General features: G+C 32.0%; 1 protein-coding gene across 1 annotated transcript in view; it reads right to left on the reverse strand.

Annotated features, from left to right (window-relative positions):
* The window catches only part of LOC126884315 (exportin-2), a 140,133-nt gene that overhangs the window by 124,004 nt on the left and 1,625 nt on the right, over nucleotides 1-14,504 (reverse strand). The window contains exons 2-3 of the mRNA XM_050650254.1: nucleotides 14,034-14,179; nucleotides 1,649-1,841 (exon numbers count right to left, since the gene is read on the reverse strand). Coding sequence (XP_050506211.1) covers nucleotides 1,649-1,841; nucleotides 14,034-14,179 — 339 coding nt within the window. The remainder of the gene's footprint in view (nucleotides 1-1,648; nucleotides 1,842-14,033; nucleotides 14,180-14,504) is intronic.

Raw genomic sequence — 14,504 nt, forward strand, 5'->3', positions numbered from 1 at the left:
AGGCCAATGTTAAGAAAGCCAAGTCTACAATCGAGTATTAATTTTAATATTTTACATATACTAGAATATTTCAGAGGGTGTTCCAAACTTTAAGAAAAGAACACAGTATGATTGGTACACCCCGTATAAAATGTTATTTATCTGTCTAGCAACAATATTATTACAACGATATTCTTAAATAATAAGGCTATAACATACTAAAAGAATCACTCAAATCGGACCGGTGGTTTAGTAAATTCAAGACATCAAACATGTCCCATTTTTAAGGTGTTCGGCTAATTTTGCCGGTGTGTGTATGAGTTATTTCCAAGAAATTACTGCAAAAAATAGGAGCCACCTCTCAACATCCAAATGTACTAATATTTTTACAAATGCGTCCTGGTCTACAGTTTTCACTTGCATAGAGCACAGTGGGTATCACTATTGTGTTATATATTTTTATTTTTGTCTGTCTTGTAAGTTCTCTTTTTGCCAGTATTGGGGCTAACCCATAGTATAACTTGTTTGATTTCTTTGCTCTATTTGTTATTTCCCAGTCTATTTTTCCGTCGTTAGTAATGATATCTCCCAGGTATTCGTAAGTTTTAACTATTTCCAGTTCTGAGTTTTTGCATTTTATCTTTATTTCATAATCTTCTTTGCCGTTGATTATCATTATCTTACTTTTTCCTCGTTTATTTCTATTTTTAGTTCTTCTATTTGCTCTACCCATATATCCATTAGTTTCTGCATTTCTTCAATATCTAAAAAAATCGTGCCTGGAAAGTGTTTCTTATCAAATGGTGATATCATAACAGTTTTGTAAGCGTATTTTGCAGCCCTTCCTAATTCTCTCTCCCTTCCTTCTTCTTGATGGATGGAATTTACAAATTGGAATCTCATAAGAACAAGTGTATTGATGTTCAGCATAAACTTAGAGAAGATCCATTATGGACGAGATAAGATGTCAAGGAAAGTCTTGGAATGAGGTGAAGACCTTAACACAAAATAAAACCCGATGGCGCGTTTTCACTGAAGCTCTATACTCCACTTAGGAGTTCAAGAACATTATATTATTATGTATATTATTGATGTTCAAGGATACTATAATGAATAATAAAGTGTATTTCGAATAATAAAATTGTGTTTTTCTTATCGAGCCGCAAAACTTATTGAACTGCCTAGTAGCTTCACAACAATTATTTATGATGGTCTGGAATCATAACACTAAGGGCCGGTTGTTCGAAAGCTAATCAACAATGATCACTATCAAATATTTAATTACTGTCACCAACTGTCAATGTCAACTTTTATTGGGTTGCTGAAATCATAATTATTGATTACAATTATGAAATTACTTAATCAATTATGTTAATAATTGTTATGTTAATTGATTAACTAATCTCATAATTATAATCAATTATGTTTTCAGCAACCCAATAAAAGTTGACATTGACAGTTGGTGACAGTAATTAAATATTTGATAGTGATCATTGTTGATTAGCTTTCGAACAACCGGCCCATAGTGTTAAAGATCATTAATTACTACTTAAGCATCACATTGATCAATACTAGGACTGTTTGAATCTTACAGTTACATATATAGTTTTGCTAAAGTTATTTGTCTATTAAAAACATTAAGAATCAAAGTATAGAATTCATAAAATACCTGTAGAAAACTTTTCAACCATTTGTGAGATTAATTCTGGCCACTTTAGAGGAAAATCAGTCTTTCCAATAATGCTAATGGCATCACTTAACTGCTTTTGAATTGATTCAGGTGAACTTAACATTAAAGTGACTATCAAATTCTTTATTGCAGCTCGATCAGATTCATGAATCCTATCAACTCCATCTTCTTCCTAAAATGTGCACAAACTTATAAATACTTAGATTAAAAATTATCATTTAACATAATATTTTGTTAATGTTGGAGAATTGTTACTGTTTTTTTTAAACCTTCACAATTCATTTATATGTGTTGGACTGAAAGATATTTAAATGCTTTAAAACCCCCTGATTACGCCTATGGTAGTAATATAAAATGGTTGGTTCGTTTGCAGAATGGGTCTGTTGAGTTGTTTAGGAATGTCTGAGAACATAGAACTGTGTGTCTTTTTCTGGCTCACGATCTTTGTGTAGGTTCTTGTCGCGTAACTGAGTCAACCATGGTGTACTTCGATGCTCGTTTGGGGATCGAATGACACTGAGGTAAGACGGAGGACATCCGGTCTGGCCATCTTGGTTTTTGGTCTTGACGACAGTGCTCGGTGTGTTTGCTAATTCTTTTTCCATCGGTTAGAAAATACGGTCCAAGTTTGTGAAAACTTATCGTCTGGAAGAGTTTTGCCAGTGACGGATTTGGGGCCGTATATTTTATAGTGCCGGTGGAAATTTTGACCTGTTACGAGCATAACCTCAACAACCTTCTCTGTTGGCCGCATAAAAACCTCAGGCCAACTTCCTGAGGACACACTTGGGGGACCAGTGGCTGTCCGCTGCCCAATAGTCAGTAACCAGCACCAGTAACCAGCGCCAGTAACCAGCACCAGTAACCAGCCCTAGTAACCGACATCTAGTACCAGAGTGTAAGCAAGGACAGAGAAAGTCAGTACCCTTACAATATCTTTCTTTTTTTTTATATTATACCATATTTTTTATACTCCATAGTGTGTCTGTACCTACCATTTTTGTACAGATCTAGGTCCTCCCTCTACCCTCATTGTACACCTGGATATAGCTATAACCAAGTAATTACAGGGTGTATATTGAATTGTACTTAGTTAATTCCACAGGTAGACTTACAGAAGTAGGTATTTGACACTAGAGGGTATAAATTATTCACATTATTTTGGTATAATAATATAAATATAGTATGGTACAGTACATATCTGATTCTTGCTGAACGTGGGTAGATTTCATTCATCAGGTTATATTGTATGTGATAAATTAGGGTTTTTTTTAAGTCATAGCAATATTTTATATTTAATATTTAGTTTCAACAGTCATTATACATTTTCTTATATTTTGTTGCAATTCCCTTATTTTCTGTTTTTCATTTTATGTTCAATAAATAATTGTTAGTTACAGGTTGTTTGATGCTCAGAAATAACCGGGTCACCTTCTGCTGAACTCATAATAAATCCCTGAGATGAGATAGAGAGATTAACTGAATTTTGTATTATATATTGTGGAATATATTGATATTCAGTTTATTTATTCAGCAACATCTCTCGATCTTTATTTTCTGTAACAGAATGAGGTAAAAAAAATATCCAAACTTACAATATAGTGAAAGATTTTTGATAGCTTATTAAACAAAGAGTAGTTAAAATCAGCAGAGATAATATAAATTATATAGGGTGATTATTATTCATTTGGCTTTCGACAAGTAAACATCACATCGTATCGTTAGCAAATGAATTAAGCCATAATTACAATAATTAAGGTGATAATTAAAAACCGATTGTTATTAAAGTTAGAAAGTTTTTATTTGCAAAATTAAAATTCGACTGTGATAAGATACAAAAGTTTTATCTGCACAAATAAATAGTTACACTGTTAAATATTCCATGGAATATATGGCCTGGAATAGTCCAGGCAATCTCGGGCCATAGTGTGGGATGGGTGTATTGAAATATAGAAAAAGACAATATGGTTTCCCTACCGACAACATCAAGTGAAACATTACTTTTTCAACAAAATCAAGTGCTCTTTACTGAGAATCAAGCCAGAAGTCAAAATGAGTAGAGTAGAGTAGAGTATTTATTGGTAATAATGTACAAATGTACTTTTACAGGTCAGCAATAATTAAAATTGTCTAAAATTACATTAAAAGTTGACAGTACTTCAGTAAAAAAACCTATTACTAAAATTTAAAAACTAAACACTAATTAAATTACAGGACAAAACAAAATTTAGATCTGAAGTACTCCTCAAATGAGTAGAAAGCACCCATCAGAAGATAATTTTTAATTTGTCTCTTAAATTGGTTAAAATCAAGACTTTTAATAGATATTGGTATACAGTTATAAAATTTGAGCAGATGTTATACAACGCCTGGTTACAGGAAAAACAAAAAAGAGAAAATCTACATGTCGTCATACAACAAATGAAAATCCAAATAGATGCCCTACAAAAGAAGATGGCGAAGAAAAACAACAGCAAAATGAAGATATAGAATATCGCACCGACGACGAAGAACTGAGTAAAGAAACGGAATGGATTCGAGTCCAGAATGCAAAAAAAAAAAGGAAGATAAGCAACTCCACAAAGGAAGTACAGCCCCACTTCCACCAACAGAGAAGTAAACCAGACGAGACACAAACGGCACGTAAACCACCACCAGTCATTATAAACAAATTGGAAAAATACGACACCCTAGTCAGCCACTTATCAGGTAAGCAAATATCTTATCAAACTAGCATGTTTGCAGGTGGAAATATAAAAATTAATGTCAAAGACGAAAATAGCTACAGAAATCTAACCAAGACTCTAAATGACACAAATCTCGAATGGTATTCGTTTGAAGATAAACAAAATAGACCTCTAAAAGTGGTTGAAAGAAAACTGCATCAAACTTGCCAAGTTAAGAACATAATGGAAGACCTAAAAAATAAGGGATATAAAATAGAAAACGTAACCCAGTTACTAAGAGGAAAGGACAAATCGCCACTGCCACTTTTTGCACTTACTTTTAGTAAAGAGGAAAATACAAAAAAAGTGTATGAAATTACCGAAATTTTAAACATGAAAGTGACGATAGAAGCTTTCAGAAAACCGAATTTGATTCCACAATGTAAACGGTGTCAAGAGTACGGACATACACAAAATTATTGCAGAAGAGAACCGAGATGCGTAAAATGCATCGGGAAACATTTAACAAAAGATTGTAAGAAGCCACAAGATAAGAACCCAAATGCGTACACTGTGGTGGTGTCCACCCAGCTAGTTATAGAGGTTGCACCACTGCTATATCTCTTCAAAAATTACGGAACAAACAGAGACCTACAACCAAACTACAAAACAAGGCAGCAGACATGGAGAATCCTACGCAAATTCATCCAAGAGAGGGTAACCAAAACCAAACATATGCCCAAATAGCCTCTAACGAGCCAAAACAATCAGTAGAGAATGATCTCAATTCGATATCAAACATGCTACACATACTAATAGAACGCATGAACAATCAAGTAGAATTCAATAAAAAAATCGTAGAAAGATTAAATAGCATAGAAACTAGTAGACGATAAAATGGCGGAAGAGTTAAGAATATTACATTGGAACGCAAACGGCCTCTTGCAACATCAGCAGGAGATGCTGTTTACCTTAAATAACCAAAAAATCGATATATGTTTAATATCAGAGACACACTTCACTAAACAAACATATATTAAACTGAGAGGATACCAAATATATCAAGCTCTTCATCCTAGAAACACAGCTAGTGGAGGAGCAGCAATAATCGTAAAGAATAATCTAATTCACTTCGAAAGAGAAAATATAGAGACTGCAGCCATCCAGGCAGCTAGTATAAGTGTCAAAACAAAAAAATATGAAGTAACAATAGCAGCTGCATATTTTCCACCCAAACACAATCTAAAAAAGAAAATTATGTCCATTTGCTTAACACGCTTGGAGAAAAATTTATTATTGGTGCAGACTTTAATGCTAAAAACACTGTATGGGGTTCAAGGTTAACCAATACAAAGGGTAGAGAACTACATGCAGCAATAGAAAAGATAAACGGCAAATGGCACTCAACTGGAAAACCAACATATTGGCCCACTGATCAAAATAAAACACCCGACCTAATTGACTTTTTCATTTACAGAAAAGTTGCAACAAATTTTATGAAAATAGAAGAAGTTGATGGTCCCAGTTCTGATCACTCTCTAATACTACTCACAATCAGTGAGCATATAATACTAAGAGAAAATAACCCAACATTAACCAATAAGAGAACGGACTGGGCTAGCTTTAGACAGGAGTTAAGTGACAGAATTGAGCTTAATGTACCAATCAAAACTAATGAACAACTTGATGAAGAAAGAGAGACACTAACCATAAATATACAACAAGCAGCTTGGAATAATACCAAACGAATTATAAGAAAAACCAAAGGACAAAATTATCCCAAAGAAATTCGAGAACGGGTGCAAAGAAAAAGAAAAGCTAGGAAGACATGGCAAAAAAGCAGAACTGCAGAAAATAAAAATGTATTAAACAACCTCACCCAACAGTTAACAAGGGAAATAGATTTAATTAAAAATGAATCAGTAAACCAATACCTAAATGATCTGACAGATGACCAAACCACTGACTACTCGTTGTGGAAATGTACAAAAAGAATAAATAGACCAACGCAACAGATTTCGCCGATTAGAAAAGAAAATGGAACATGGGCAAGAGATGGAAAACAAAAAGCAAATCTTTTCGCTTTATACTTGGAAAATGTATTCCAAAATAACGAAACGGGAAATAATCATCAAGCCGAAAACGAAGATGATGAAAGCACTGAAATTGATTTGAACAATACTGATCAAGACATAATAAAGCTTACTACTCCTAAAGAGGTTACCAACGTAATCAAAAACAATATCAATCCCAAAAAGGCTCCAGGATTTGACTTAATAACAGGAGAAATACTACAACAATTACCTAGAAAGGCCATCGTAAAAGTCACAAACCTTATAAATGCAGTATTCAGGTTGCAATATGTACCTATAACGTGGAAAACATCTGAATTAATCATGATTTCCAAACCAGGGAAACCAACCAACAAGGTAGAATCATACAGACCAATATCTCTGCTACCAATTTTATCCAAACTACTTGAGAGGGTAATGCTAGCACGAATGCAACCTATTCGCGGTGTGCAAGTACTTGGAAAGGGAAACGAGAAACGACCGTGCGCGAGTCGCGGAGAAATATTGCATCTATCTTAAATAATTCATATTGTCAATTGAAATTGTCAAATTGACGTATATTTCATACCTTCTGTCATTGACGCAGAAAAATTATATATTGCTCCACAATATTGATATGATATGCAATTATTATATAAAGGTAAATTTAATTAATTGTATTTTGCTTGCAGTACTGCATTTTAATAACTGATTTTATTTACTACATACAATTGTTTACGTTTGCTAAACATAACCTGCATCTTATTTTTTCTTCTTATTATTTTTTTGGACTATGGTCTTGACAATTATCCAGCAACCAGGACTAATATAATTGGCCAATATAATTAAAAGTGCGAATAAAAGTACAGAGCGTAGAAATAGAGGTCGCTTTGCCGAACTTGCACGGTCCCAATACTCGACCACAGGGAAATTGTTCCTTCCCACCAATTTGGATTTCGCAATAAACATTCAACAATAGACCAAATCCATCGAATAACAGATATTATAGAGAGATCTCTGGAGGAGAATAAAATATGCTCAGCTATTTTTCTAGACATAGCAAAAGCATTTGACAAAGTGTGGCACAAAGGCTTGTTACTAAAATTAAAAAGATATCTTCCCATCCAATATGTACATCTAATATAATCATATTTGGAAGATAGAACTTTTAGAGTTAAACAGGAAGGCGAATATTCAGAATTACGGCCAATTAAAGCAGGAATCCCACAGGGCAGGGTTCTGGGACCCATACTATATTTATTATATACTTGTGACATACCTGTTACAGAAAATATTAAACTGGCAACATTTGCAGACGACACTGCAATACTAGCAGTCGGTGAAACATTCGAAGAAACAACTAGACACCGGCAAAATGCAGTAAACAAAATAAACACCTATAATAATAAATGGCGCATAAGAATCAATGAAGGGAAATCTGCCCATATCGATTTCACCTACAAAAAAATAAATAGTCACCCAGTTAGAATAAACAATAAAATCGTTCCGTACAAGAAAACAGTTAAATATCTAGGGCTACATTTGGATAGCAAATTAAAGCGGCAGGAACATATCAGAAAGAAAACCGAAGAACTAAAACTGTAGTACAAGAAGTTATATTGGTTATTAGGTAGAAGCTCACAACTTACAATCAAAAACAAAGTATTAGTTTACAAACAAATGCTCCAACCAGTATGGTCCTATGGTTTACAGTTATGGGGCTGTACTAGTGAGAGTAACTATGCTTGCCTTCAAAGAGTCCAAAGCCGAATACTAAGAAACATAGTCAACGCTCCATGGTATATCCGCAACAAAGACCTACATCGGGAACTTCGTATAGCAACAATCAAAGAAGAAATAAAGAAGATTGCCAAGGGTCACGAAAAACGACTCCACAACCATACAAACAGGGAAGTGTTAGAACTTTTAGATAATCAAAACCTAGTCCGCAGGCTCAAACGCACGAAACCTTTTGAACTTGTGTGATAGTGATAAATCTATAAAAATGTCAGTGTCAGTTTAAATTCGGACAGTGAACCTAGCCACAACAGTGATGTGTGCAACAATAATTATTAAATTCTAAGGTGAACCGTTGGGAATACCTAGGACAGTACAGTAGTAGATTAAGTTAAATGTAAAATACTGGTTAGTCTTAAGATTAGGTGCATTGTTAATTTAATAAAAAAAAAATATATAGGGTGATTGATTAGTAGGGTAAAAATAGCTCCGCTATAGTAATACAAAGCAATAAAAGTTAATAACAAAAATTTTAGCCACCTTTGAGCTTCACATTACAAAATTAGTTAGAATGTTACAGGGTGTTCGATAACAAAGTGGCAGACCAAACTTATGTTTTTTTAAATGGAACACCCTATATTTTATTTTAAATTCGAAATTCTGTTAACTTCTCCATCACAAAAATATAAAGGTTTGTTATGTTATACAGGGTATTTACAAAGTTATAACCAATTTTATATGAAAATCGTAACAAGTTCAACTCCCTGTATAAATAAAAATAAGCAGAACAACAATGGTTTATTAATGCCATATTTTTTAACGTATGTATTGTCAAAATTTTCAAGAATGGTCGATATTGCTAATTTTCTTTATATCAAATACAGGGTGAGTCAAAACGCAAGTACATTATTTTCTCAGTAATTTTAAATGGAACACCCTGTATTTTATATCACTATTGAAAAGTACCATTACCGTACTTTAATTTTTAGATAACATTCCCTATGTCTAAATTTATTAGTTTTCGAGATATTTTCATTTTTCAATGGACCAGTAGCGTGGCCACCCTAATCACCAGAATTTAATAAACTGGACTGATTTTTTTGGGGTTACGTTAATAATGAAGTTTATAAAATACCTCCAACAACAAGGGATGAGATGAAAAATAGAATACAAAGTGTATTTCGATGTGTTAATTTACAAATGCTCCGTAGAGTAAGTAGCTCATTCAATGATCGTTTTTAGGCGTACATAAATGTGTTAGGAGATAATTTTGAACACCTTATGTAATTAAATATTGAAAATATTTTATTAAAAGTAGCGTCTAATTTTTTCAAACATGTTTTTTTGCAAAATGTATTACTGATAAATTATGTTTCGTTCATTATTTGTTACATTGTTACATTTACATACAAACGTAGTGTTTAATTGTCTTCACAAAATATTGTATTTTGTGTTTGTGTGTTTTTTTGTAAAATGTATTACTAATTTTCTTTGTTTATTTGTTGCATTATAAAAAGATAGTTTTTAATTGTTTCAAAAATGTTGCATGTAGTGGTTATGTTTTTGTTTGTAAAATGTATTACTAATAAATTATTTTTATTTCTTTATTTGCTACAGTGTTACATTGATTACCGGATTGATAATCGGTAATCTTCAATTGTCAATTCAGTCATGGCTTACTTAAAATTTAGATAAATTTAAAATAATTTGCTCTGAAAAATGAAAATATCTAGAAAACTAATAAATTTGGGCATAGGGAATGTTATATAAAAATTAAAGTACGTTAATGTTACTTTTCAATAATGATATAAAATACAGGGTGTTCCATTTAACATTACTGAGACAATAATGTACTTGCGTTTTGACTCACCCTGTATTTGATATAAAGAAAATTAGCAATATCAATAATTCTTAAAAATTTTGACAATAAATAAAAAAATATGGCATTAATAAACCATTGCTGTTGTGCTTATTTTTATTTATACAGGAAGTTGAACTTGTTACGATTTTCATACAAAATTGGTTATAACTGTGTAAATACCCTGTATAACATTACAAACCTTTATATTTTTGTGATGGAGAAGTTAACAGGATTTCGAATATAAAATAAAATATAGGGTGTTCCATTTAAAAAAACATAATTTAAGTCTTCCACTGTGTTATCGAACACCCTGTAACATTCTAACTAATTTTGTAATGTGAAGCTCAAAGGTGGCTAAAATTTTTGTTATTAACTTTTATTGCTATCTATTACTATAGCGGAGCTATTGAGCTTTACCCTACTAATCAATCACCCTGTATAGGCATGAGAAGAAACAGGTTTGTTTTATATAGGGTGTTTCGCAAAAGGGTAACACTGTCTCTAAGGTAGGCAAACAACTGAAAAATAATTGGAGTTTGCTTAGTAAAAAAAAATTGTAACGCTATCCGTTTTCAAGATAAAGGGCGTTAAAAAAATTTACACATTTACGATTTTGCCAAAATTACTGGCCCCAGTAAAAAACAGGTTTTTTTGGTTTAAACAGGTAATATATCTTTAAAATAACTAAGTTCGAAAGTAAAAAAATATAATTGAGTTATTTTAATTTCCTTCATTTGTGGCAGCTGTATACTTTAAATAAAAACACCAGTTTAGAGGCTTAATTAAAAAATCAGGTTTTTTTTCTTAAAAAAAAACAATTGGTTTAAACCAAGGTTTTAAGCATTTTGGTTTAAACCTGCCAACCCTGATTAAAATTATTGGACAAAAAATATTAAGCAAGAAAAATTTATTTTATTCTACTTTTAATCCCTTAATCACCTTAATGTACACTCTCGACTCTGACACGGGTGACTAATAAATTTTAATTCTTAAATTTTTTAAGCACTTGCCAAGCTGGTACTTGTAGAGAAACATATAAATACCTAAATAGTGGTACCTAAATACCTTTTTTATTGCCCAGCCGGTGTTGATAAATTGAATCTCTTGAAACACGAATATCATGTGCTATGGTAATTACAGAGTCGCCTTCCTCAAGTAACGTTGAAGCAAGAACTTTCTCTTTATATGTGAGTTTCTTTTGACCTATAGTTTTTACTTCAATTTTTCAAGAAGTTTCACATTGACTACTTGTACAGTGCCCCCTATTAACTTATTTATTTTTAGTACGTAAGCAAAACGCTTGGACAGGTCGATTTTTAAAATAATCATAGTATATTATAGCATCCATGTTTAGAACTTTACTCGACCCCTCTTCAGGTGACAAGTATAACTTTGATTTTTTAAATGGAAAAATACATCATGTGACACCTCATTTAAAAGCTTTTGAAATACTGATTACAAAAATGTATAATACTTTAATCCTTTTTAAGGGCATAGGCGTAAAATTTCGTTCGAATTATTTTTAAATGCATTTATTTTTTTCGAATCCTGAGAAAACTAATAAATATTTTTGAAATATTTAAACGCAGAATGAAAGATTACATTATTACCGAGAGCTGAAAGTCCCTTAGAATAAACAAAAAGTTTCTTTTGAATGATATATTTGAAATTAAAAATCAGACTAAATTTTCTCTTTTTTTTTTCACCCCTGTGACTTATTAAAATAATATTTATAGAAGTTCTCAGGGACTTTCGACCCTCGATAACACGGTAATATTTCATTCTGCGCTTAAATTTTTCAAAACTACTCATTAGTTTTCTCAGGATTCGAAAAAAATAAGCGTTTATAAATAATTCGAACGAAATTTTTCGCCTACACTCTTAAAAAGGATTAAAGTATTATACATTTTTGTAATTAGTATTTCAAAAGCTTTTAAATGAGCTGTCACATGATGTACTTTCCCATTTAAAAAATCAAAGTTGTGCCTGTCACCTGAAGAGGGATAGTGTAAAGTTCGAAACATTGATGCTATAATATACTATGATTATTTTAAAAATTGACCTGTCCGAGCGTTTTGCTTATATGCTAAAAATAAATAAGTTAATAAGGGGGGGGGGGTAACACTTATTCCAGCGCACTGTATAAAGTTAACTGTATGTAGAGTACAAATGCACAGAATACACTAGAGAAAATAAGCAGTCAGTAAACTACAGATATTTGTCAGTGCAAGGTCGTCAACACCTCTCCCCTCAAAAGCTAAACAGGCTCAGACAGAACGCATGCAATTTTGCTTAGATTTTAGTGATTTATTTGGCAATGTAAAGATTTTTTGCTGGCACTGTACTTACCGCTGTAATCTTTAAATAGATTATTTGTGCATATTATTGTATCATGTAAGAAAATAGAATTTAATAACTAGCTTCACCCCCAGATAAAGAGAAGGTGCTACGTCACTGAAAAAATTTTTTTTTTCCATTTAATGATGTCATAAGACAACATTTTCACTTTAAAATAATTCAATCATTTTTTGGCCGAAACTTCAAGATTAATGTGTACATTAAGGGGTTAAAGCCAAAAAGAACAAGTTCATTAGCAGAACTGAATTCAAAATTAGTCTGCTCATTATATTTGAAGCATTATTTGGTTAAAACATGTCACTTTTGGTGGTAAAAATAGTTATTTATGTACCAAGTCAGTAAAGTGACTCTTTATCTAACCAGTCTGATATTACGAGCAGAGGGAGCGAAGTCTGCGAGGTGAGTAACAGACAAGTTCGATAAAGAGTCTTTACTGATGTGGTGCATACAAAATTTTATCACCAGTCGTTAAAAAGATTAACACTTACAGTGGAACCCCGATAAGTCAGCCCCTGATAACCCGGAAGTCCGGCTAACCCGGACCGATTTTCATCAGATAAACATTTTGATTTTCAATATTTTGTATTTTTCAATTTAATTGTGGCTTATTTCCCATCAAAATAGTTAATTATCAGACAAACCTTTCAACAATAAAAATGTATGTAATATAATATTTGAGAGATAATGTGTACTTATGTGTGTAATTTGAACTATACGATATTAAAAAAGACTCATAGCACACGCCGCAGAAACAACAGCCACCTGTCTGTAGTACCTATTCCTTTTTATTTCAAACTGTCTTAGCATTGTTTAGGAAAGACTATTTAAAAAATTCTTTTATAAACAATGGTCTTTAGTTTTCACTGTTCTTAAATAACATTACATCGTTGTGACTGTATTGTGTGTCTTGTATTGTTCGCTTCCGTTTGCTTAGTTTGTGTTTGGTGTTTTTTTTTTAGTAATTTTAATGAGTAGGTACTGTGAATATTTATAAATATATTTCATGTTATTTCAATTCTAACGGAGTTTATCTGTAAGTATACCGTATTTTATTAATTTTTACCATATTCTCCGGCTATCTCGGATTTTCGATAACCCGGATCTGCTGCTGTCCCGATTAATCCGAGTTATCGAGGTTCCACTGTACTTACAATTTAAGATTTTTTTAAATTTTAGCCGAAATAAACATTTTGTACCTATGACAGTAATGACAGATGACTTTTGCATAATGGCTGGTGTCGATGTTTAATCGATAGTTATCAATATTGAATACCTAATTACTAAATCTGTAAAGTTTTGATTTATCTTGTATGAATATATTTGTAAAATACTACAGAAGTTTACTTTTTGACATAAATTTAATTAATAATAACGTACATTTTGTACAATATTTTTAATAATTAAAGTAAATAAATTTTAAGTTCACTCAGATAAATAATCGATTACTGCCATCGACCACTTACATGCAATCTCAGTTAATTTGATTAATAATCGCGGCAGGTAAAGTAAAATTCTTCTTTCAGTATAATAAAGTGTTACTTTACTGCTGCAAATGAAGGCAAATGAGTCCAATAATGAATAATTTTAGTGACAGTTGGCGATAAAATATATTAATTTGTCTGGACTCAATGTGGTATTTGTTTGAATTTGCTGATGGACCATATATAGATGGAGGCAAAATTAATACTTACAACAAACCAATTTCTTTTTATATAATTTTTAAATGCCACTGCTCCAGCAATTCTAATTGTCATGTCCACTTCTGGTTTATGGACAAGATTTAATATTAGTAAAGGATAGTTTTGATTAACTTCTACACCTTCCAAAAATTTTTCAGCTAAAACACAGAATATTTTTATTAACTGGTAATACAAACTTAAGTCTTAAAGTATATATGAGGCGCTCAGAGCATCAGTGGCCTAAGCCACAAATTGAGCATTTTTAGATTAATATATGAATAAAAGCAGTGACATTAAATCTTCTGATTAACAAAGGTCTACACAACCTACCTCTGTATTTGGCTAAATGGCGCTACATGATTTGTAGCACCATCCCATAAGCATAATGAAATCACCTATTATGAAACAACATTATTATAATAATTATTATAATGAACATATGAATGCAAAGATTGCATTTATCTCAAAACTTTGTTTTTGGGG

This window comes from Diabrotica virgifera, chromosome 5, assembly GCF_917563875.1.
Source record: "Diabrotica virgifera virgifera chromosome 5, PGI_DIABVI_V3a".
Taxonomy (NCBI): domain Eukaryota; kingdom Metazoa; phylum Arthropoda; class Insecta; order Coleoptera; family Chrysomelidae; genus Diabrotica; species Diabrotica virgifera.